At 36.4% G+C, this 26979-nt stretch overlaps 1 protein-coding gene across 1 annotated transcript; it reads right to left on the bottom strand.

Annotated features, from left to right (window-relative positions):
* Positions 1-2080: 2080 nt before the first annotated feature.
* LOC128212290 (homeobox protein EMX1-like) lies at positions 2081-26450 on the bottom strand. The gene is made up of 3 exons (XM_052917668.1): positions 25670-26450; positions 12300-12472; positions 2081-2503 (listed from the first exon to the last, which is right to left on the bottom strand). The coding sequence occupies exons 1-3, from the start codon at positions 26187-26189 to the stop codon at positions 2273-2275; spliced, it is 924 nt and encodes a 307-aa protein (XP_052773628.1). The 5' UTR covers positions 26190-26450; the 3' UTR covers positions 2081-2272.
* Between the last annotated feature and the right edge of the window lie 529 nt (positions 26451-26979).

Raw genomic sequence — 26979 nt, 5'->3', positions numbered from 1 at the left:
TAGAGAAAAGTGATAGGCTTGAAGTCGACGTACCATTGAAAATTGGCACAGGCTGTCAACAGATTTTTCTCACGGCCAAAAAACTGGAATCAGAGTTTTGCCAAATGTCAAAACAGAAACCTGCACATATTACTGTCGTCTAAGCCAAGGAATACAAATAGTCGTTTGAAGAGAATGAAATCCTGATTTGGTGTCATATAACCTGTTAAAGGGTAGTGACATTGAACGTAAAAGTATAAAAAAAATATTAAAATTTTCAAATTTTTCAAATTCAAGGGGTCACCCCTACCAACGATCTAGCCTAAAGGATATATAAGCCTTTTGAGACTTAATGAAGTAGGAGTGACCAAGTCTGTAAAAAAATCAAATACATTAATGTAATTATTTTATTCCAAATGTATTCAGACAACAATGAGGGTAAAGCTAGTTTAGCATTACTACTATTAGTTGAAGTAACGGCTTAAAATGTCTACACCGTTGTCTTGAGATTCATATTTGTATTACTTATGGTCCCTCTATACTCACAAACATTACCCTACAAGTTAAGGCTTATTCAAAACGACTCTATTGTTAACAACCTTACATCTATATATCATTCATGTTGTTCAGCGGGATGGGTTCTGTGATATACCGAAAGCATTTGACAGAGTTTAGCATCATGGCCTCCTTTTCAATTTTCAACGTTAAGGTATATCTAGTCAGCTTCTCACTACGTCCAAAGAATTATGATATTGATAGAAAACAGTGCTTTGTATTATCTGGTGTAAACACTGGTGGGCGTTCGGCAAGGCTCATTTTAACCATCCAAAACGGAGTCACAGCGAAACTCAACACTGAAACTCAGGACGTCGAACCTCCACGCACCATCGTATTACTACATGTATGTATATCCACATGCGCGTTATCAAAAATAAAAATAATGCATGAAGAATGACCAATGCGATGAAGCAATGTAAAATAAATTGGTCGTAAGTCACTGTCAGATTTGTCTATATCTTATATACCGTACATAGTTTATCTCAGAGGATGCACGATGACCTTATTAAGAAGCGGCGAAAAACTGGCATTCTTGATTGATTCAAAAACCGAAAACTGCATCGACTCACTACCTAATTTAAGACGTGATAACAAACATTGCCTGTCTATTTTAAGATGTTCCTTTCGACAAATCCCTCTTTATGTAAACTATATTCTTTCCCTGTCTAGATGAGATATAACTACCTATACGGCAGCCTCAGAAACTCCCGAACAATTAACAGGGTAAATTACTCCCTTTCGGAAGCGCTTACACAGAGTTACTTGTCATTTCTATTTTTAAACATGACATTAAATCATAGCATGTGTATACCTTATCTGATCATTGGCTTCTTTGCATCTTTAGTTTTTGTTTACAATTTTACCACATTGTTTATACTTATACACCGGATGTGGTCACTTTATCGAATAATTAATGGTTACGTTCAACCAATTTTAGTTTTCTAATAGGAAACGTAAACATTTTTAATGTCGTGTCATATTAAGTACACAAGTGGAACATCCCATATATGGTGTTGGGTGTTGTGAAACACTAGAACTCAGCGTTATATCGCTAACCTCACAGCCCGTTTAACAATTATTCTTGCCAACAACCATATCGTTCTGGAACTCGCTATCCGATACAGTTCGATATGTGCCTTCAGAGACATGAACGTTCATGCCAAGTTTGCAACTCAAATAACATTGAAGAGGAGTTCCTTTTCTTGTTTAAATGTGCAAGTAAAGTCGAACTTAGACAGAGGCACATTATATTATCTTATATGACAGATTTGAAGGCATTGATATCAAACTCATCTGATTCTGAGAAAAAAAACACACTTAAAATGTTAAAACTGTTAGTCTTATTCAATCAACTTACTATAATAGCTAAGGTAAGTCCAACTTGCTTTCACATTCACTTATGATTCTGAGGATTTTTGTTTAAACGATTTATTATTCAAGCCACTGAACGGTCGGTCATACAGGGCTAAAAACACTTACATTGGATTGTTAGGAAGAAAACAACACCAATAACATGAGAATGGAAACATTTATCAGATTTTTATTTCTGTAAAATAAGTGAACATGTATTCATAAAAATAATATCGTTAAAAGTATGCAATACGTGTAATTTAAGTTATGCTCCACACATACACTCCGACGTTAATTGTCGTTTGGTTTGCAACTTAAAATGGCGCACTTCTTGTGTTGCTTATCACACTATCTTTTGTCAAAGGAATACACAAGGACTCCCGATTCATGATTTGTATTCCCGTAAACTTTCAGTACTTGTGTTGTGTTCGTAATTATCCGAATCCACGCGTCCGGATTGCTGATCAAGTCGAGGACTAGTCACGTGACTTGAAGTCGGTCCGATGACGTCATCATCCACAGAAATATCCTCTGCTTCACCATCTTCCTCCTCCTCCTCCTCGTCCGATCTGACTCGCTTGTGCTTCGTGCGTCTGTTCTGGAACCAGACCTTCACCTGTAAATAAACCATGCACACACTATTTGAACCCGTCATGACGACTCACACGATAACTAGTGGTGTGTAACCTCAACTGACAGCGACAATTGCAGTCGCTCTTGGGCCAGAGAGAAAGCGGGTTTCAGGACCGCCATCTTTTAATAAAATAGGCTTATTGCCTGGTTTGGAGTGCATGAACAATATTTACGGTAGTTTTAGTGTGTGATTGTTGTGTATAAATAAATAGTGGACACCAAAAGTACATTACACCCTTGAAATGTTGTTTTTATTTGTTAAATGCCATTTTGTGATTATTAACTTGATACTTAAAGTTTCTAATCATCTTTATATCCATATTTTCTTGGAGGACATGGGAAAGAAGATAACAACAACCCATGGGTCGTTAGGAAATGGTTGTCTATGATGGCTTACTACTGTATATAATATATCAGCTTGGTTTCTTAAGCTAAACATACAAAATTGGACATTGCACATTCAAAAATGAAACTCACGCAGGCATGACATTCATTTTTGAATGTACAATGTCCAAAGTCGTGCTGGCATGGCATTCATTTTTGAATGTCCAATGGTCAGTGTTGTGCTCGCTGCTGGCATGACATTCATTATTGAATGTCCAATGTCGTATGTTTAGCTAACTTCCCATAGCTATATATCATTGCTCTACAGACTGTTGTTTACGACAGTTCGATTGAGTGTGTACAACATCGAGTACTGTCTTATTTGAGGATGTACTTTAGAACATATTATTTTGGAATAATGATTAAATACAGTTATTAAGTTATTAATATGGTTTTTAATGACACGGAGATTAAAATGATTCATTTGCGATTTCATATACATAATTAGGCAATCTGTTCGTGTCGGAGATTGCGGTCGGATCGTCAAAGCACCTGTGAGTAGCAATAATACGTCTCGGGTAAAAAGTGTACCACATAAATTTCATCGTCGGCACCCCCGTGGGCACGCATTTGGCGATAATTACTTGAAGCATTCATGAGGCAGGGAATCATGCAACGATACTCCATTTAGTGGCGGAATAAATATCTTCCTCAATAGAATCATTTACGCGATTTGAATAAAGACTATCTATACGACCGCTGTCATCGTATACAGCGCTAATCCGTCAAAATTTAAAATTGAATTGAAAAGAAAACAAAATTTAATACCGATAATAAGTCTTCATATTAAGGGTGATACATTTTCGATGAAAATGAATTACCTGACACTTAATGGATGGGTGCTTATCGGTGTGATTAAGAGGATTTGTAACATTACGGTCCTTGCACGTATCGGTCCCCCGGCGCGCCTCATACAAGTCCCAGAAAGTAGCAGCACCACGACCTTTTCACTGGACCCGCGAGCAGCCCACGGGAGATTCTTGTTCGGGGATAATATATATCATATTGTTTCCAGTTTATTAAGCACGGGTAATAGAGTTATGCCAAAAGAAAATGTTCTAAATTGAGGAGGACTAAGTATGTAGAACGATTAGCTCCGTATTACCTTACATTCGCTTCGAGCTTAATTGCAAACGAATTCGCTTCGATTGAAATAGTTTTAATCTAATTCCTTTGAAAGTGTCCACCGAAATACGAAATACTGTCAAGAATAGATGCACTCTATTGTGACGAAAGCTGGTAGCTTATAAAAACATTCTTTTGTCCATTTTTCTCGGCAGAAACTTATACTGAGGCCGAGAAAAACACCCTTGATGGCGATCGAATAGCTAACGACTTGCGTAGGAGGCGGACACCTAGACCACTAGACCACTCCCTGTCACTGACACTCTTTGATATTGTTTTGTTTGTCTATGACAATATGGGTAAACTGGATGCTCTTTGGGATGGAACTTGAGTTGAAACAGAAAAGGTTCCAAATGACACTATGGAAACAAATGCAAAACCGACAACATTATCGCTTATATTCGGAACTTCGCGGCCATTTTCAATCGAAAACAACCTCGGATGTATGCCGGTACATAAGTAGAAGTAGATAGTAAAAGTTTGAATTATAGAATTTATTAATCATAGTGTTTAACATGAATTTTGTATATCTGAATTTCAATTGACTTCTTAGTGAAGTGTACTATTTTACACATAAAATGATTCACAAGAGTAGTCATTAAGTTTTACAGCTACATTCTAAGCGATCTCCTTGCAGCGTAGTTAAATGTAAAGCTTTCTGACATTGTAAATCGTCCATATACATTCGAGGTTGTTTTCGATGGTAAATGACCAAGGTGTTCCGAAAGTATCGCTTATTCACTCATCCACGTTAAACTCGTGCAATGATACTCGTTGTAGCGCGCCATTGAACATGGATAGTCCAATTTCCTGCGCTGATCACATCCCAACCTCAGAACTTTCCCCTAATTGTTTATCATAATGATTGCGAATTCGTGGTATCAAAATGGAATTAAAGGGTATTTTGTCTATTGTCATTAGCAGAGCTTCTGTAATTGAATTCGTGAATCTGTATAGAACAGACTTAGTGTGGACATTGCAAAGCGTTAAGTGCACAGGAATTACACTAAACAGTTACTAATCTGCAAATATTTAAATGCATTTCAGAGAAATTGGTTTCATTTAATTCAATAATTACAGATTTAATATTGAACAATGCCGCCACTTAACTTCTGGAAATGTCCTTTTTTGAGCGCTGCAGTTGTATTGTTTGATAGCTGAATTATTAAATGCATGTTACGGGCAGTCGTGCATGGATGTAGCGAGTATTAGAAGCGAGCCTGCTTTTAGACAATGCGTAGGGAAATAAGGTTCCAAATAATTAACCAAAGTGTGTAGGTTAATAGGTTTAAACCAATACCCGCAGGGGCGTAGCTAGAGGGTTTTAAACTGTACGCACGATTTTAGTTCACATTGGCGATTGCTCCTTGTGGGAAATCTTGGGGACAAAGCCCCTCTGAAGCCATATACGTATCCACATGAAAGGAGCATAGTTATTGCAAAACGATTGCAGTTGACACATAAAATGCATGACACTGGCGCAGTACTCACAGGCAACAGGTTCGAACCAAGAAAGACTGAACCTCAATGTGCGCCTTATTGGTTGGACTTGTAATACCAGGGAACTCAATGCAATAATAGTATATGAGCGTCTTGTGAGCGTCTTGTGTTTGGTGAAAGCAGTTGTTCTCTTTATAACAAAATAGGCTCTGCTAAAAGTGTTGTCATGACAATAATGATATTATATGCTGGCTGATCGCCATTTAAAGTCATGACGTCATCACTCATCACTCATAAAACACATACACACGTCACTTTTAAAATGGCCGATAGTTGAAAGTATCATGTAAAACAGATGTTTAGTTTTGTACAACATTTTACACTCATCTTTTCAGTTAATGTGTAGTGCTGAAATATATGACGTCATCACTCATAAAATCCTACACACGGTACAGTTAAAATGGCCGTCACAGTGAATTGAAACTATCTTGTAAAACAGGTGTCCCATTTAATTACAGTGGTTTTTATTAAGTGGGTTATTTGGTGGTTTGTCCATTCGCAGTGTCTAGTATATAGGCATTCGTGACACACATTAAGAAATTTATTTATTTACTTACTTTTTCATTACTTAATGATTTAATGTTTAAGTAAAGCAAAACAAAACATAACTGTTACTTAGTGTATTAATATGGTCCGAGGAATAGTTTGATGACATGAAGTAATATCTTAATGATTAAGAATTGCCGGAGTGAGCATAGCGGACGAGTACTTCTTTATCATTAACATATTACTTCAGGTCATCTACTAACTTAAAATACAACCTCATTGGCTGACACATTGTCAATACAAAACCTACACAGGGAGTGTATATCGGATTGGTGGCAATAGGCGGACATTTACCTCCCGCCTCGAAGGTTGAAATTCTTAATGATTAAGCCTATATTGTTAAATGATTGCCGATCTGCAATTTCATTGGCTGAAAAATGTAGGTTGTTTTCTAACACTGTACAAAATCTGGCGTTGACACAAAGGTTATTCTGGTATTAGCAATTACAAATAATTTAAACATTAGTTGCCAAAAAGCAATCGCTTGAACGTTGAAAATTATTCTTGTCTCAGTGAACTCAGTTGTCAATTCGGTGTTCGATTCACTGCCTTATCTGTTTTAATTTAATTAGTCTCATTTAAATCAATTAGCGCGTGTTTGAAAACTGAATTCCATTGTTAGAAACAATACGCTCTGTAGTTCAAATTTCAGTGACTGATTCCCGCATTGTGTGCTATTGTTTCAAATATGGTTGAGGTGATAGTTTAGTTCTGGTGGGCGAATTCCTATAAACCATATACAAGAAAGGGTATACTTATATTTACGCCGCGTTTGAGAAACACACTAAGTTCTGCCGCGCTATTGAAAAATTTGAATTCGAAAAACAATTATCTGAATAGGGAGTTATTCAATTGTCTATACACGATAATTGAGAACCGACATACCACCCCTGCGATAACCCATAAAAGTAGTCCGGTAAACTAATAGTCCATATCAGTTGTCAAGCTTCTGATCCTTATCAAAGCGCCCCTGTAACACGGAATACAATTTGTTCTGCTTTATGCCTACGCACAAAGAAACAGTTCCAAAAAATATCGCCCGCTTAAAGCTATCTTTGACAGCAGACAGGTAAAACATGGTTAATTACCCTCATCAGATCAACATCTATAATATTTGTAGAAAACCCATATTGTTCTGTTAGAGATATGTCATAAATAATTTCCTTAATTAATAAAACGGAAAAGATCGGCACCATTTGACATTTCATGTTTATTTATTGCTCTGACGAAATTAATGCACTCTTCCTGCACTATGTCAACAAATGTATTTGTTTGTAAGCATCAATTATTTAATAAAGGAAATACTCTGATTTAACAGTGAATTACACATTTTCTTAAATAAAATAATCTAATTCCATATATTACCATTCTATGCATTTATTTGTAATTACACTGGCGTAGCCTTGTTTTGGCAAACTTAACTTACACGTAGACTGGAACTGAACAGGTTCAGGGGCCATGATTACGAACTGTCTAAAGTCCAAGTATGGACTCAGACCCAAAGCAGTTTTAGAAAATTACAAAGACTTTAATCCTTTATCCATTTGTTTTACAAAAATAAATGTAAACTATTCTACAACTTGATTTCGAATGATAATAAAATATAGCAAATTTCATTACTTAAACTCGGACAGAAAGAAAGTTACAATGAACTGAAGATTTAAAGTTTTGCCGCTTGAGTCTAAGCCATTTTCTTAATCGTAAAAAAAGTATTCGCAACACCAAGTTAACCTGCTGGAGCCATGATTACAAACTGTCTCATTTAGTCAGAGCCTAGACTCAGAATCAGAAAAGGAACTTTTATTAAGTAACAAAAATCATCTTTATTCCATTTCTATTACATACATTTATAAAAGACTAGTAATACATTTAAATACTGTCAAAACTATATATATCGAAGATGTTGGGACCACGTGAAATATTCGAGATAACGATAATTGGAGATAACCGAATACCAACCATGTTCGAAAAAAAGTCGACATAACCTAGACATCGAAATAACAGAGTTCGACTTAACGAGTTTCGACTGTAGTAATAAATGTTCACCGGCATCAATTCTTTTTCAAAAAGAAATACAAAAATGTTACTTTGAGTCTAGGATCTGAACTCAGACACGTCACTGTTCGTAATTGCTGCCACCTAAGTTGCAGAACACGTAATGTCAGACTTCAGCTCTAAAACGCCTCGTCTTGAGACAAGTGGAAATGTATTCAACTGAAGTTGAATTGATTCTGATTCAAGTAAATTAGTGGCTAATTAGGCATAATTTTATTATTGATCAAATGTTAATAGCTGAAGTGATTTTTGTGGTTTACTCACAGATTAAATAGATATTTTACTGCGAGACAAAACCAGAGATCCTTCTGCAACATGTCTGCGTCATTTAAGCATGCGGTTATGCTATTTAAGGGGATTATATTCTTTCGCGGAGGTCAGAAAACAAATAACTGAAAATTAATACGCGTGATGGACCGGAACTTTGTCCCGAGAGTACAGCACTGATCCGGGCATTAGTGGAACCCCTGCACGCGCCATTGCACTTCTAAAAGACCCTAATCTACACATGAATAGCCACGGTGGCTTATTATGCAACAGATAGCTGACAATCCAGACAGAAGCTTTTGATTCCGACGTTTTATCAGAAACGCTTGGAACATTATTTCCAGAGATGATTTCATCAAAACCCTAGCTGTTTGTTAAGTTGTTGGTCTTATTTCAGATAATTGATCCCTAATTGAATTGCAAAGGTTGAGTTGACGCATGGATACTGGAACAGCTAGCCAGCGAACGACGTGTCGTGGGCGACGGGGCACGGGCTTCCACGCTGTTTGACCGCACCGGATATTGCAGACATTTTACAAATTACTTCGCTCTACAAATCGTGAGGAAACATCGAAATCATTGTACCCTAAATGAAACAATTATTGACATTTAATGGCTTAATTGTATTTGATTTCGTTTGATTACTTTTAAAATGCAAGAATGTTTCATCTCGGCAAGCAATTCAAATGGCGTAAATTGGTAACTTTAGTTAAACAATCTCCACGTTAAGTGCATGCGTTCAAGTTAGTTCGGAGCAAAACGTATTTAGTATTTAGTATTTAGTCAATCGGAACACCCCGGCCATTTTCTTTCGAAACAACCACGGATGTATGTAGACGTTTTACAATGTCAGAACTCTTTACATTTAACTACGCTGCAAGATCGCGTTGTAATTTCAATTTAGTATTTATGCCTTAGGACTTTACTCTTAGGAATCTTAATTAATAATGCAACAATACACTTAATTTGTAATAAGCTACACTTTCCCACGAATCAATCTGAACTAAGCAAAACATGTTAAAACGCTACAATTTATAAATAATATCTTAATTAATTTGACGAACTACTTCTACAAATGCACCGGCATGACCGAGGAGTTCCGATTGGTTTTTAGTATGTCTAAAGAAGGCAGACGCTGACAAATGATAAAAAACACAGCCATATTGTAATGTTGTCATACTGGTTGCAGTTGTAACTGAATATTCCTAATCCAGAAGCCAAAGTGCTTCTGCTACGGAGCCTCGATTTGCATCCCTTCCATGCTCAGTCACGTTGGGCACACTGATTCTTCGCGCCCTGTAAATCGAGTCCCTTATATTGCGCGGTAATGGCAGGAAATTGGACTGATTTTATTCAGAATTCATACATTCAACCCTGATTAAGTATCCTTTCTAATATTGCTAATTGTTTACACGGGAAAATAACACGGCTTTCAGATTTAAAACGCATTAGGCGACAGCGCAACACCGGGGCAATATCAGATGATATTGACCTAAAGCACTGGGTGCCTCATCGCTTAAGCGGCCCTGCGGATTTTCTGGCGTGTACCCTAATGTGCTAAACTGTCACTCCGCTCCAAGATGGCACCTATGGAATTCTATAGCGGCTATTGAAATATTAAACCATATAAATTGATTACGGGATATTATCTTTATCATATTAATGAAAATTACCACCAGAACATGTTAATCGCCGACACTAAATGGGCATCCGACAATATGAGTCCATTAGTGAGATGTTCAGATAACTGCCGGCATGGGTTTTATTGCACCATTTTTCCAAGCCATCGATTAAATTGCAAAAAAACATAAATAAAAGAAATAAGAGTCTTCGACCGATCGAAAGGTAATTAACGTGCGCGGTTCTTCCAGTTTTCTATGAGAATTCTAATTCCATGTCTCAAAGCCTATGTCTCATACAGGCTGTCTTTGTTCATCGCCACGATTGCGCAATTCGGCTCCTATTTTGTACCATGCCTAGGTTCAGTATATTTTCACCTTACACACATCGACGTTCGGTAAATTACCGTAATAGACCATCAATAGCAATTTGCCATAATTATCTTGTCTATTAATAATACATTTTTCTTCTCGCTCAATACCTGGCAATTAAGTCGCAGGACAATCTATCGCTTCTCCAATTTTCAGTCCAAAAGATGAATTTGCACGACAGAAGAATGCTACCTGTTTGAATAATTGCACATTCAATAATCGTTTAGAAATGTTTACTTTTAAAAATGTTTTACCATTTACAAAAAGTTTACTGTTAGGAATGCTCACTGTAAGGAATGTACCGTTTAGAGATATTTCTCCGTTTAGAAAATTTTTACCGTATAGAAATGTTTTTTTTTTTCGTTTAGAAATATTTTCACCGTTTAGAAATAGTTTACCTTTTAGAAATGTTTTACCGTTCAGAAATATTTCACCGTTTAAAATGTTTACTGTTAAAAATAGTTTACCATTTAGGAATGTTTTAAATTTACCGTTTGAGAAAGTGCCGTTTAGAAATATTTTACCGTTTAGAAATGGTTTACCTTGATCCATATTCAGACAATATTAAACTAGTTTCTGAAGAGTTCGACAGAGTAATAGCTAGGATCATAATTATTGTTCGAAATCATACCTAGCTTACAGACAAAGCAATGCATTCGCTCACAACTAATCAGGTAACATTATATGTACGTTCGACAATGGCTTGGTGAACAAAATAGATACAAGTATACCACCTATCATGCGACAATTTCCACCGTAATTCGGTTATCCCAGAGCCCTTGCCCCAATTTCTCGAGACATCTTAAGCCTAACAGACTTACGTAGCTTATTTCACTTAGCAAAAATAATACTGAAATTGGAGTTCGATGAATGAAAAAATGTTTATTGTGATAATTCCTATTTAAAGTCTAAAATCTCTAAAAATATGGTATAACATAGATTATAGGGAAACAAAAATAGTGAGATTAGCTTAATCCTGTTGTAAGTGACTGAAGAAGGTTCGAGAAATTGGGGCCCGTTTTAATTTGAAATATTAGCCGTAAACCCTACGCTGCTTAAGAGTAAATTAAAACAAGTGCCAAAACTGTCAATCTGTGAGAGTGCAGCTTTAAGACAAAACCGTAGAGACAATCAACAGTTTTGTGGCTGAATTTTGGAAATGTTTGTTTTCAAATATAATCAAAAGTATATTTTTAATGTATTGTGTATTTTTTTTTAAATGATATGCTTTCATGTTAGCAGCATTCTTTATCTCAACGTTTTAGCAAGCGTCAACTTGGTATCAAATCCACCATGGTTTCATGGATTATCATGTTGATTTTCAAAGAGCAGTAACCTATGACTTTGTAAAGCCATGTAAAGTCTCGGCCCAAGTGAGAGTTTTAGTCAGTGTGGGTTGGGTGATATAGAGCACAGACAGATTGTTTAACTCAGATCAAAGCTAACCTGGTTTCGTAACATACGCCAGCATATAGCAGGGTCAGTCGGACCCTCCCTTTTACGTCCCTCCCGGAATACGTTTATAATATGAGTGGTGAGGAGAAGAATCGAACATACGATCCAAGTCGAGTGTCTTACCACTAGTCACCGGATCAGCCACAAAACTAACGTAAATACTACCAGTTACCTGTTTTAATGACTAATATCTCTCAACAATAGGGTTACGGTGGTCAGTGAGATCTCTTTATAAATGTAGTATTTTTTAAAGTAAAAACTCGCTATGTCGAAGTCCTTAGGGCCATGGGGAAACACTTAAAGATAACGAAAAATTCGACATAACCGAAATAAAAAAGTGTACAACTTAACCGAAAAAAAAGTTAAAAAAAGTTCGACTTTACCAGAACTTTGAGATAACAGAGTTCGACATAGTGAGTTTCGAGTGTACATTCGATCTTTATCTGGAGTAATTACCTGCGTCTCTGTAAGGTTGAGTTTGGACGCCAGCTCTTTCCTCTCCTGCCCAACCACGTAATGGTTCTTCTCAAAGGCGTGTTCCAGCTTCAACAACTGGGACGGGGAGAACGCCGTACGTATCCTCTTAGGCTTTCGGTAGGGATGGAAGAAGAGCCCGCCCTCAGGGGGACCTGCAAATATACGTGGACAATTGATTCACTGTTTTCAAATCAACCTGAACGCGCCCCAGAGACTTGAATACAGTAGAAACCCGTTAGCTCGATGTCCCAGGGACCGGCAAAAATACTTCGAGCCTCGCAAATATCGAGCCAAATGGGAATGCTCGTGGGTTGAATCGGGTCCCAGGGAGCCAAATACATTAGAAACCCGTTGGCTCGATATCCCAGTGACCGGCCTAAATACATCGAGCTTCGCAAATATCAAGCCAAGCGGGAATGCTTACATAGGGTTAAAAAATCGGTCCTTTACATCAAATTCGAGCCAACGAGTAAGTAGAGCAAAGCGAATTCGAGCCCACGAGTTCTAGTGTACTTTAAAGCTATGGGTCTTAAGCAGAAAACGGGCAGTCCAAGGCCTAGTTTTGTGATCATATGACGTCAAAACAATACATCCTTCTGATGCACATGTTTATGAATAATGGCTTTTCAGGAATACAATGCGTATTGGACGCGGGATGCACAGCAAGATAAATCACTGACAATATTAGTAATATTAGACATTAATATGTCATTGTCAATAATAACTGTGTCCACAATTTGAAAGGCTTGTTTTCTTCGTACCTTATCTCCATGTGTAATTTTTAATCTGAATGTAAATAGAATTACAATGTTAGGCGCTACCTATATCAATGTATGACATATTTGAATTACCTTGGCTTAGTCATAATCGACTGTTAAACATACGAGTATCTATCCTTTGGGAGCCAACCTCGAGGTAGGCATGACTACTTTATGGAAGAAGTCTGTATATCAACGGTTCATAGGTTGTCGCAATGATTTGAATTCCTTTTATGGAAGAAGTCTGTATATCAACGGTTCATAGGTTGTCGCAATGATTTGAATTCCTTTTATGGAAGAAGTCTGTATATCAACGGTTCATAGGTTGTCGCAAAGATTTGAATTCCTTTTATGGAAGAAGTCTGTGTATCAACGGTTCATAGGTTGTCGCAATGATTTGAATTCCTTTTATGGAAGAAGTCTGTGTATCAACGGTTCATAGGTTGTCGCAATGATTTGAATTCATTTTATGGAAGAAGTCTGTGTATCAACGGTTCATAGGTTGTCGCAATGATTTGAATTCATTTTATGGAAGAAGTCTGTGTATCAACGGTTCATAGGTTGTCGCAATGATTTGAATTCCTTTTATGGAAGAAGTCTGTGTATCAACGGTTCATAGGTTGTCGCAATGATTTGAATTCATTTTATGGAAGAAGTCTGTGTATCAACGGTTCATAGGTTGTCCCAATGATTTGAATTCATTTTATGGAAGAAGTCTGTGTATCAACGGTTCATAGGTTGTCACAATGATTTGAATTCATTTTATGGAAGAAGTCTGTGTATCAACGGTTCATAGGTTGTCGCAATGATTTGAATTCCTTTTATGGAAGAAGTCTGTGTATCAACGGTTCATAGGTTGTCGCAATGATTGGAATTCATTTTATGGAAGAAGTCTGTGTATCAACGGTTCATAGGTTGTCGCAATGATTTGAATTCCTTTTATGGAAGAAGTCTGTATATCAACGGTTCATAGGTTGTCGCAATGATTTGAATTCCTTTTATGGAAGAAGTCTGTATATCAACGGTTCATAGGTTGTCGCAATGATTTGAATTCCTTTTATGGAAGAAATCTGTATATCAACGGCTCATAGGTTGTCGCAATGATTTGAATTCCTTTTATGGAAGAAGTCTGTATATCAACGGTTCATAGGTTGTCGCAATGATTTGAATTCCTTTTATGGAAGAAGTCTGTATATCAACGGTTCATAGGTTGTCGCAATGATTTGAATTCCTTTTATGGAAGAAGTCTGTATATCAACGGTTCATAGGTTGTCGCAATGATTTGAATTCCTTTTATGGAAGAAGTCTGTATATCAACGGCTCATAGGTTGTCGCAATGATTTGAATTCCTTTTATGGAAGAAGTCTGTATATCAACGGTTCATAGGTTGTCGCAATGATTTGAATTCCTTTTATGGAAGAAGTCTGTATATCAACGGCTCATAGGTTGTCGCAATGATTTGAATTCCTTTTATGGAAGAAGTCTGTATATCAACGGTTCATAAGTTGTCGCAATGATTTTAATTCCCTTTATGGAATTAGTTTGTATATCGAGGGTTTATAGGTTGTCACTATCATTTTAATTTCCTTGATGGAAGAAGTCTGTATATCAACGACTTATAGGTTGTAACAATACTATGGAAAAAGTCTTCATATTTAGGGTTGATAGGCAGTCATGATAACTCGAATTCCGTTTAGGTAGGATTCTGCATTTCTAGGGTTAAGAGGTCGTCACAATGATTTAAATTCCCTTTATGTAAGAAATCTGCATATATAGGGTTTAAAGTTTACCAAAGTAATATTAATTGCCTTTATGGTGTATGGGTTGCCACCCTTTATAAAGGAAGTCTGTACATGTAGGGTTTATAACAATCTAGGATTTATAGATTGTCTCCCTTTATAAAGGAAGTATGTATATATAGGGTTAAAAAGTTGTCTCCCTTTTAAAAGGAAGTCTGCATATCTATGATTGATAACTATCTAGTGCTTATAGCTTGTCTCCCTTCATGAATGAAGTCTGCACATCTCTAGTTTATAGCTTGTCTCCCTTTATGAAGGAAGTCTGTATATCTAGTGTTTATAGCGTGTCTCCCGTTATAAAGGAAGTATGTATATCTAGTGTTTAAATCTTGTCTCCCGTTATAAAGGAAGTATGTATATCTAGTGTTTATAGCTTGTCTCGCTTTATAAAGGAAGTCTGTATATCTATAGTTTATAGATTGTCTCCCTTTATGAAGGAAGTCTGTATATCTCTAGTTTATTCACGTGACTTGTCTCCCATTAAAAAGGAAGTCTGTATATTATCTAAGGTGTATAGCTTGTCTCCATTTATAAAGGAAGCTTGTATATATAGATGTAATAGCTATTTACATTTTGAAGGAAGTCTGTTTACTAGAGTTTATTTGTGGTCTACCTTAATGAACAAAGTCAGTATACATAAGGTGTTTAGATTGTCGCACTGATTTAATGACATTTACAATGGTTTAGAGAAGACTGCAAAACAAGGAAAACAAGATGACATGAAACTGTTCTCACAAAAAAGGTCATATCTTTGTTTAAGATTTTCATGGATCATGAAACAAGGTGATGTAGTACATATTATGTCTATGCAATGATTTCCACCATTTTGTGTGAACATGCTTTTAACCTCAAAACGCTTTGATGGCAAAATACCTCATTAACTAATACCATAGTCAAGGTTTTCTTCTTTCGTTAGAAGAATGTTAAACACAATTTATGTAATAGTTCTCACGATGTTCGTTTATTGATAAGACTCGATTTCTCTTTTACACTGATCAGGTTTCTTAAACGCCGTCCCCGTGTCTTGGACGAATTAAAACAACGATGTAAGCGCTGATAGCCGTTTCCACGCTGTTTTCAGGCCATACACAACACGGGCAATTAACATTCAATTAAGAGCAATATGCGTTGTAGAGAAAAGTTGAAACCGGTAATTAGTTAACTGATTAAGATCGAGGCAATGAGATTCGGGAGTCAAAATTGAATTTTTGATTTTAATGCTTCGATAGGTTGGTTACCATACGAGGCCCGGCAAGGGTCATATGGTGTAGCAACATATGGTTTCACAATGATTTTAATTCTCTTTATGGAAGAAGCATGTATATCTACGGTTCATACGCTGTCACAACTATATTAATTATCTTAATGGCAGAAGTTAAAATGTTAAATATGTAGTCTAAAAGTTGCATCCTTTTTTAAAGGAAGTATATCAAGGGTTTATAGGTTTACTCGATTTACAAACTTATCCTTTTTCAATGCTTGTCACTGAAGATGACTAAACAAACTGGCATATTGCTCCACAGTTTCGCCCAACCTAATATTACTCATTCCTGCTGTGATCTTGCCTCATCCAATACTGTCCCACTCGCTATTACCCCATCCAATATTGACCCACCCAAGTCCTCAATCATTACTACGGTGGTCTTGTCCCACCCAATACTGTCCCACTCAATATTACCCGACCCAATATTGCCCCACGCAAGTCTTCACTCATTCCTGCAGTGGTCTTGCCCCACCCAATACTGTCCCACTCAATATTACCCGACCCAATATTGCCCCACCCAAGTCTTCACTCATTCCTGCTGTGGTCTTGTCCCACCCAATACTGTCCCACTCAATATTACCCAACCCAATATTGCCCCACCCAAGTCTTCACTCATTCCTGCGGTGGTCTTGCCCCACCCAATACTGTCCCACTCAATATTACCCGACCCAATATCACCCCACCCAAGTCCTCACTCATTCCTGCGGTGGTCTTGCCCCACCAAATACTGTCCCACTCAATACTACCCCACCAAATATCACCCCACCCAAGTCCTCACTCATTCCTGCGGTGGTCTTGCCGACAAAACAATTAAGCTATGTGGAAATTGAATTCTATGACCCATACACCCCTTATCTTCAATCTTGATTCATTCATATACCGTGGCTTTGTAATAATTACTGCTAATTTTACGCGGCCTTTAACAGAGTGTATAGAGCGAGACATGAGATATGATCTTGACAGCCAAGCTAACACCGATAGCCCAAAACGCATGAACACTTGGTTGGAAGACTGGTTGGCCGTCATTGAACTCTTGGATGGAAGATTGCTCGGCAGACATTGAGCATATAGTACTCGATATTTTGCTAGTTTTTAATCCGTAATTTCAAAAGAAACGCTGATATAAGTTTGACATATTTATCTTTAATATCTTAATAAGGCCATGGAAATATAAAGACAAAGCCTAGGAGAAAAACGTCAGAAGAGAAAAACAACAACACACACAAAAATACAAAAATACTACGGCCTTGATTGGGCTCAAGGTCCAAGGCCTAACAAAGTGCAAGGTCTAACATACATACATACGAGACATGTTGTGGCTCAAGGCATTCAATGAAGACACCATGGACTGATCACTAACGTTCTTATTGAAATTTTAAAGTTTTAAAGGCGCAATGATTCTTTCTCGTAGGAATCATAACATGCATTAAGCGCAATTTATCTTTCTGTAAGGTACATTATCTTTCTTGTTGGGATCAAAAGCTATGTTAGGCGCAATGATTCTTTCACGTTTGAAATACAATGTATAAAGTTTATTAGGCGCAATGTGTCTTTCTCGTTGGAATCATAAGATGTTCTACGTGCAATGTATCTCTCTCGTTGGAATCATAAAGTTTGTTAGGAGCAATGTTTCTTTCTCGTTGGAATCATTCAATTTGTTAGGCAAAATGTCGCTTTATCGTTAAAATCATTCAGTTTGTTAGGAGCAGTGTCGCTTAATCGTTAAAATCATTCAATTTGTTAGGAGCAGTGTCGCTTAATCGTTAAAATCATTCAGTTTGTTAGGAGCAGTGTCGCTTAATCGTTAAAATCATTCAATTTGTTAGGAGCAGTGTCGCTTAATCGTTAAAATCATTCAGTTTGTTAGGAGCAGTGTCGCGTTATCGTTAAAATCATTCTGTTTGTTAGGAACGGTGTCGCTTAATCGTTAAAATCATTCAGTTTGTTAGGAGCAGTGTCGCTTAATCGTTAAAATCATTCAGTTTGTTAGGAGCAGTGTCGCTTAATCGTTAAAATCATTCAATTTGTTAGGAGCAATCTCTCTTTCTCGTTGGAATCATTCAATTTGTAAGGAGCAATCTCTCTTTCTCGTTGGAATCATAACCTGTATTTGGCGCAATTTATCTTTGAAGTTTGTAAGGCGCAATGATTTTTTCTCGTTGGGGTCATGATCTGTGTTATGCGCATTTTATCTGTATCGTTAAAGTCATAAAGTTTGTAAGGCGCAATGTATCTTTCTCGCTAGAATCATAAGCTATGTACAGCGCGCTGTCTCTTTCTCGTTGGAAATATCAGCTGAATTAGGTGCAATGTATCTTTCTCGTCGGAATCATAAAGTTTATTAGGCGCAATGTCCCTTTCTCGTTGGAATCGTAACGTTTGTTAGGCGCAATGTCCCTTTCTCGTTTGAGTCATAAAGTTTGTTAGACGCTATGTCTCTTTCTCGTCGGAATCATAAATTCTGAAAGGAGCTATATCTTTTTCTCGTTTGAATCGTAACGTTTGTTAGGAGCAATGTTCCTTACTCGTGGGAATCATAACGTTTGTAAGGAGCAATGTGTCTTTCTCGTTTGAATCATAACGTTTGTTGGGAGCAATGACTCTTTCTCGTTGGAGGAATCATAACGTTTGTTAGAAGCAATGTCTCTTTCTCGTTGGAATCCTAAAGTTTGTTAGGAGCAATGTCTTATTCTCGTCGGAAGCATTAAGTTTGTTAGGAGCAATGTCTTATTCTCGTTGGAATCATAACGTTAGTTAAAAGCAATGTCTCTTTCTCGATGGAATCATAACATTTGTTAGGAGCAATGTTCCTTTCTCGTTAGAATCATAACGTTTGTTAGGAGCAATGTCTTTTTCTCGTTAGAATCATAACGTTTGTTAGGAGCAATGTCTTATTATCATTGGAATCATTAACGTTTGTTAGGCGCAATGCATTTCTCGTTTGAGTCATAAGCTGTGTTAGGCGCAATATCTCGATGAAACACGTTTAAAGTTGCTCGAAACTAGATTGTTATAAATTTTTAAAAGTACTCAAATATGATTAGCTAAGTCACAAAGAAACGTTTATGAAAATGCATATTTAATTGCTGTTCGTTGAATTATGAACCCTCACATAGATTCGGCATTAAACATTAAAAACATAACTTATCCGTCAAAGCCACGATTTGTTTGAAAGTTAACCATACATACATTAAGAAACAGTCGGTATTAAACATTTGAGTCGAAAGAAACTTTATATCTCCAAACGAAATTAAGATCATGGTAATGTATATTTAATGAGGACATTGACAAATTACTTCTTGTATTCCGATACCTGCTCCTTTTTCAATTCTGCACCTTTTATTTCACATTTAGAGGCACGAAACAAATTGCATTTCACCTGCATGTGTTCCCGTAAATTGTAAATCATGAAAAAAACACAGAAAAATATGAGCATTCGAGTTATTAGTAATAAGAGAAATGCCTTGATATCATATTCATAAAGCACCTTAGAGTACATTTTCTACATTACTGAAAATTGGCTTGTTTGGAAGATGAGTTAAAGATGCACTCTTACTCCCAAATAAGATTTACCACAGTTTATACAATTGTTTTTATATACCAAAAAGGTTGAACAATGTTAAAAAAATGGTTCTTATGAAGGATACCGAGTTTAATTTGATGAAAATTTGCAGAAAACAAAATATTTCTTCCTTATGAGACAATAGTAGACCACTGTAAGTCTTTTAACTCTCACCAATCATTTAATATATTTTTGCACGGATGGTTTATAGGTCCATGATTTTTGCGTTTTCAGCTATTAAACACACAGGTGCAATTTTGTTATCAGTTAATAATATGTTCCATAAATTCATTATTTAGTAAGTAGTTAAAGGTTTATCACATAAAATTTATGTTTGTTATACATGTGTATGCATTGATTTTGAATACAAGTGTCCAGCTGTATAAAACTTTTATAAGTTGTCTACTGGTACTAAGAATTCCATGCAGCCTATAAATGATATTGCTTTAAAATGATATTAATTTTTATGACCCCTTTGTTTGAAATATAATGACTTTTTTTGTACAATATGTACGCGTCCGCCGGTCCGCGCAATTCTGAGAATATATTTTGCCTGTTTACTTATTAAGTCGATTTGATTGGTTAATATTTGTTATTGGATAGACATTGACCAATCAACAGATAGTATGGATAACTTTAACCAAACTAAAAACCTTACTATTTGTATACAATTAGCTGCAAACAAGAGTAGATCTTCGTCTAGTAAATCAGTTTAATTCGAGGGGTGAAAGCAAAAAGGTTCTATCTTGTTTTGTTTTTTATTTAATGTCATTTAGATACTTTTCGCCTTCACCCCTCGATTTATTGTTATAGACATACTATTCCTTGTTGAAATTATGTGAATTTCCACAAAGTTGACATATTCTACTTAGTTGCTTTGTAAATGCAAGCCATAGGCTCATATATACTAATGTCTTTAGTTTGAGTTTCAGACAGACACTGTTAAACATTTCAAAACATTTATAATACACTTTATTTGACAGAAATACGTGTGTGTGAATGTAGAAGAGATTGTTGCTACATATTCATTATTTTTACAATCTTTACTTCTGTATGAGTATTCATAACAAGCTTTAAATGTGCTTTCCTACGTCTGAGTCTTAAAGTCAGACTCAATATATTTGTGACCATGGTAATTGCATTATTGACGTCATATATATTTGTCCACTATTTTGACTTCTGAGCTGAAAATCTCCATTTTAAATTGGCTTTGAAGTGACACATTTACACCACAAATAAATACTTAATTAATTGTTACCTATAAAAGTAATTTGTACATTCACCGAGCTCGGAGATTTTAAACTCTCTTTCTCACGCTAAAACTCATAATTTAGCCATCGGTAATAATCGTTGTGCCATTTTAATGAGGCAAGATAGTTATTTATAGCGCGAATTATTTTGTGCCCATTGCCGAAAATGACCATTTCTGTGCCCATAAATTACCCATCGTTAGAAACAGTGTCAAACCCCTTGTCTTTCTTAGAGCAACACGTAATGCCGGTGAAATAATCCCCAGTTATGTATTTGGCCGAAAACGGCATTGTGTCAAATATCTGAAGAAATTATTGTGATATATGCCTTGACCTAATCGGTGGTCATCTTTAATGTAATGACCACTGGTCAAGCATTCCGTGTAAACCCTGTCATTAACGCTGCTATCCGCTATAAAGATGATGCTCTCTTTTACATCTTTATATTCAATTTCGAGCTTAATGGCGGATTCCTATTCACTGCAGTCCTGTCGTTAGGACCGCGGTTAATAATCGCCCTTTCACCGGACGACGAAACACTTCAAACGACCAAGTATAAATATAGCTGACAGGCTTCGGTAACATATTGCGCCGAGGTCCGGCATTAGGGTGCAGGGCTCGGACCCAGCTGTGGAAACTGGTCATTAAGGGCCCATTAAGTGTCATCGTGATTGTTTGTATACATCTTACCTGGTCAGCCCGGGGATAATTACCCGGCAATGACCATTGCGTGATCACTTTGTGGTCAGCAGGATGTCCTCGCTCAATGTGAGAAAATAGAAATGATCAAATTCAGCAGTATTTTACGACGATTATGCTGAGTTGTACAAAAGCACCATGAACAATTTGGAATTTAAGTAATTTTGAATCAGAGTTCGAAAGTGCATGGCTGAACATTACCAACGAATTTTGATTTTGAAAGAACGGGAAAAATACATTCCATATCTCACCGCAAAACACCAAGAAATACATGTTTAAAAGTGCATGGCTATTTGTTTACGTCGTTTGACCACTAGAGGCCAAGTTTTATTGAACGCTTTACCCCTAGACACAAGAGACATGACATAGTATTAATTAGATAAAGCACATGCTGAAGTATTTCGGAAACACTTATGCAAAGCATAGAATGAACTTAATAACTTAAAAAAAAAATCATGATTATATTGCATTTGCAAAAAAAGCCCAGAGCCCAGACTGTGCACAGGTCTGTGTGTGGTAGTCTTAATCTGCTGGAGTGGGCTCCATTTCAAGCTCGCTTACACCCGAGCCCAACCCGCGCGGAATCAAGCACCTGAGTCGCGATATTGCAAACAAGATGCATGTTTGACCGGCTGTGGGCTCGACTTTGATGTAGCGAGCCCGCCGCGCCCTTGACCACTGAAGAGCTTTTGATTTTATACTTTACTGGAATTGAAATACAAATTGGTTGTATGCTTTGTAATGGATACGCCTGCATATTTAACACTTGTAATGGATAATTTGCTTTGATTTTGTATTGATATTTTGTTTACAATTTGAACTGGATTAAGTTTAAAGAAGGAACACCTTGAAAGGACTTCATAGAAGATCAAAATACATTAATTAAGCCCTAAAGCATATTGCCTTAATAAGTAACGCATACAGTTTATTGAGAAAGTAAATATTCGTATTTTAAATAAAGTTCGGAAGGTATGTCATTTACAAATAAATCCAATGTGAACTGCTCCTGTAAATTGTTGAAGAGGATAAGATATAATTATGAATTAATATAGATATTTTATAATGTGTAATTTTTATGCTAGATTTCGTTCATATACGACCATAAATTCACATAATTATAAAATGTTTAATATTAAATGATTGTATGTTGTTTATTGATAGCGCAGGTAGGTAAGATATTCTAAAGCTGTATCTGCACAGGATAATTGGTAAAAAACGATCTCGATTCAGAGATATTATTTTCATATTTAGCATATATCACATGATTCCGCTGGCTAATTATCGCGGTGTTAGATCAAAGATCAGGCGACAGGTGCGCGCAAGACGATACCTAGGCTGCACAAAGCACAATGGGTTTACATTTCCACCAAAATAAACATGATTAAATAAATATATCAATATGATGAAAACATAAACAAACACACACAAAAATATTTCGTGGGCTCTAAGAGACATAGATGAAGAAGTTTTGGGTGTTTTCTGGCCTTAGCTCCAGATTTTGACGTAAAAGGGTCGAATTAGGTTCCAGTTACATCATTAACTAGAACAATAACAAATGTAGCATACATAATATTATGCACTTTGTGTTTGCATTTTTATGTGGGCCAATGACAATCGAGGATTTTTCAATTTTTTACGTAGATCTATAGCTGGGTGGTGTGGTGTGTAAGCTTATTTATACTCTCACTTGGGCCTTGCCCATTCGGCGAGTGCCCTTATAAGATTGTTAGTCATTGTATGTTTTTGGAGTATAGTGCACAGACAGAGTGGAACTCTGGTTAGAACTACCATGGTTCTTTAACGTGCACCAGTGTATAGCACTGTCACACGAGACCCCCCATTTATCGTCCCTCACGGAAAACGATTAGTATTTTTAGTGATGCGACGGGGAATCGAACCTGGAATGATAGTCAAGTGTATTACCACTAGCCCACGGATCCGCCACATCTATAGCTACGAATGCACCAAACGTTAAATAACTATTGTCAGTAGTTAAAGTAGGATATAATTGGTGTTTGCATTTGTATGTGGACCAATGACAATCGAGATTTTTTTCATTTTTTTCTGTTCAATAGTTAAACGTATATCATCTTTGATGATGCTTTTCGATATAAACAAGAAAATAAATTATAGTCCAATTTCGACGATCTGCACAAAAAGAGCGGCTCTCTATTTTCTACAGATCGCCAAAATTAAACTCTGATATAAACGTAATTTTGAGCTCTCAGGTAGAAAAGCTTGTTGTTTGGGTCATACCATAGGTGATAGTATAGGTCAGGAGATTTTGGCAATTTTATGTAAGTGCATATACACAATGGGGCAACCTTATCAATATTCTTGCGAAAAAGATATCGCTTTATCTGACAGGAAATTTAGTTGAACAGTATGGAAGTGCCAAAAATCGAATACAATACTTAACTTGCAAATTCAAGTAAACATAGATTAATATTTCTAGTTAAACTATTCGTTTTTATATAACTTCAAATTACAATAAAACAATCCTTCATAAGATAAGTCCGTTGATAAAATGATCATAAATGTTGGTTATTTTCTAAGTTAATACATATAAATAAATAGTTTTCAACATCTATACATGTAATGATTCTTTTAGCTTAGGTGTATCCGATGGCGACTTTTTTCACCCGGCAATTTAGAATAAAATCAACAATATATTACTTATAAAATGTACAAAATATAAGAAAACCATCATTCGATTAAATAATCTATTCGAAGGACTTTTGAATGATCATGCACTTTTTTACAATTCTTAATAAATTATATTTTATGTTCAATTTATTCTGAATTGCTTATATACTGATAGTTTGATAATTAAAAAAAGTCCAAAACACCAACCAACCGTCTGATCCGTAAATGTTAAGTTATATTTTATAATAACTACACCATAATTATTTCCATGACATAAATTCAGGCAAAGTAGAAAATATAAAATAAATCAATTAAATGAACTTGAAAATTGACGTCAACTTTCGTTATCATTACATACGTTTCCAAGTAAATTGCTATGTCTAATGTGCGAAAAAACCTGTACCTCGTGAAAGTTTTTGTCTCGAAAGTATACAATATTTACATCTTCGTGTGAGTTTGTGGACGTCCCGTGATATAACATGTGTTTTCGGCTAATTAGAGCATGTTTTTGCCATATAGCTGTCACTTGTTCATGTAAAGCTTGTTTATTTTCTGTCTCTAAGAAAATTCTCAGAAACTACGGCACTGCGAGAAGGCATTTTTGAAGAGAACACGTGCTAAGGTCTTAGACTTTTGTTTAAAACAATAATCAAAGTAGATAGCTTACTGATGAATGAAAATGAGAGGGTGAGTCGAACGAACGAACGAACGAACGAACGAACGAACGAACGAACGAACGAACGATTGAACGAACGAACGAACGAACGAAAATGAACACACATATCAGATAAATAATATAATGACCCGAATCAATGAATCGATCGATAAATTAATGAGTGAATGAACGATTGATTTACTGGTTGACTGAAACAAATAAATAAATAAATATAATAACTATATTAACATATAATTAATTAATTCAAGGTAAACGATAGAATAAATAAATGATAAACAAAACAAAAAATAATACGGAAATAAATGAATAAATAAAATAGAATATTCCTAGAATGAACTATGAGACACTCTATATCAAAATACATAATAAATAAATTGAAAGATAAATAGATAAAATAAATAAATAAATGAGTGAGTGAGTGATGAATGAATGAATGAATGAATGAATGAATGAATGAATAAATAAATAAATAAATAAATAAATAAATAAATAAATAAATAAATAAATAAATAAATAAATAAATAAATAATAAATAAATAAAATCCCATAGAATAGGTAGGAAAAACATTAAAGAATAAACTAAATACTGTATCAGAACAAATTAACCACGATATTGTGCTTGTGAAAGCGTGCTTTTTCAACATATTATGCAAATTTGCAATTTGTTTTTACATTTCACACAATGATGCACTTACCAAAAGGATATCCCATAAACCCCGGCTTGTACATCCATGGGGGAAAGTTGAGCGGCTCCCTTCCGGCGACTGTAGACAGCAACCCAGGATGGGGGGCGAGGCCATGGTGGAGCGGGCCTTGGTGAGTCCCGAACTGAGAGGCGAAACCCGGAAGCGCAGCTGCACCGTGAACTCCGAGACCAGGGATCCCAGCAAGCTGGTGGTTACCAAAAGCAAGCGCCTGGGATCGCATTGAAAGCAGTTCAGCGGCGCCATGTCCACCTGCGTCCCTGAGCAGCAACTGTTGCACGTGCGCCGGAAGTGCAGGGTGAAGGGGAGGTATTCTCGCGCCGAGGGACTGGGGGTGGTAGTCCTCGTGGGACGGAGGGCGGCGGGGTGCGTCGTCGGCGCTCTCGGAGTCGCTTTCGTCACCGGATGACGTTGAAGGACGCTGGCTGTCTTTCCTCATGATTGACTCTATAGAAAACCCGTTCGCCCGTTTAGGAATGGGTATCACCGGTGCCACTTTCGTTGAACTCATTTCCGAAGTCTATTTTATAATAAATATCTAAACGTTCCTTAAAATAAACAAGAAATCTAAGTCTGTTTTCAACTATATGTGCCAGTATCCCTTCTTCTGAATTAATGATTCACACATCAGCCTGATTCTCGCGAACTAATTACTGACAAATCACAGCGATCGAATTCACAATACTAATCCTTGAAACTTCCCTCTAAAAGTGAAAAATGACCTAGGTTCTTAAACCGAACAAAGCAGAAAAATGAGTCCTTAAATGTTGGAATTGACCCATCGGGCGTTTAATGGAAAACATGGTGTCATATAACAGTCTCATGAATAGAACGGGAGGCCGTTGTTTCATTGGTTCGGATAAAATAATAAACATTGACAGACTTCTTTAATTGATACCCTAAGCTAGCGAAGCGTTTTTGGAGGGGGAGTTTGGTGTCTTAGGACTCCGGGCTTTAAACTTCTGCTACTAAATTGCATTGTGCATTCCGTCTCTGTGAAATTTCAGAAAATCTGCTTAATTAAACAAATTGCAGCAGAAAGTTATAATATTGACACGAAGCAATATTGATCTTGTCAACAATTTGTCGCAGATTGTATTTACTCTTTTTGTTAAATTGTTCTTTTATTTCATATTTGAAATTGGCTATGTAAAGATTTGTTCAAGGAATTAATTTTAAGTATTGGGTAAAAGTAAACAAGACAGCGCAAGTCAGGAAGTTGAAGTTATTGAATTTTTCCTGAAATCTGTGACGTCGACACACGTTCTAGGATCAAGTTGATTCTTTTGTTCTGATTTCAA

The sequence above is a fragment of the Mya arenaria genome, chromosome 12 (genome assembly GCF_026914265.1).
Source record: "Mya arenaria isolate MELC-2E11 chromosome 12, ASM2691426v1".
Lineage (NCBI taxonomy): Eukaryota > Metazoa > Mollusca > Bivalvia > Myida > Myidae > Mya > Mya arenaria.
Note: the sequence above shows the minus strand (reverse complement) of the source record. Positions and strands in the feature narration are given on the sequence as shown.

What these genes read in the sequence shown, in the direction of transcription:
- LOC128212290 (XM_052917668.1), bottom strand. Translation starts at nt 26,189, where the DNA reads ATGAGTTCAACGAAAGTGGCACCGGTGATACCCATTCCTAAACGGGCG. An exon ending in GTTTATGGGATATCCTTTTG is followed by an intron (nt 12,473 to 25,669) that starts GTAAGTGCATCA and finishes GTATATTTGCAG; the next exon opens with GTCCCCCTGAGGGCGGGCTC. An exon ending in TCAACCTTACAGAGACGCAG is followed by an intron (nt 2,504 to 12,299) that starts GTAATTACTCCA and finishes GTTTATTTACAG; the next exon opens with GTGAAGGTCTGGTTCCAGAA.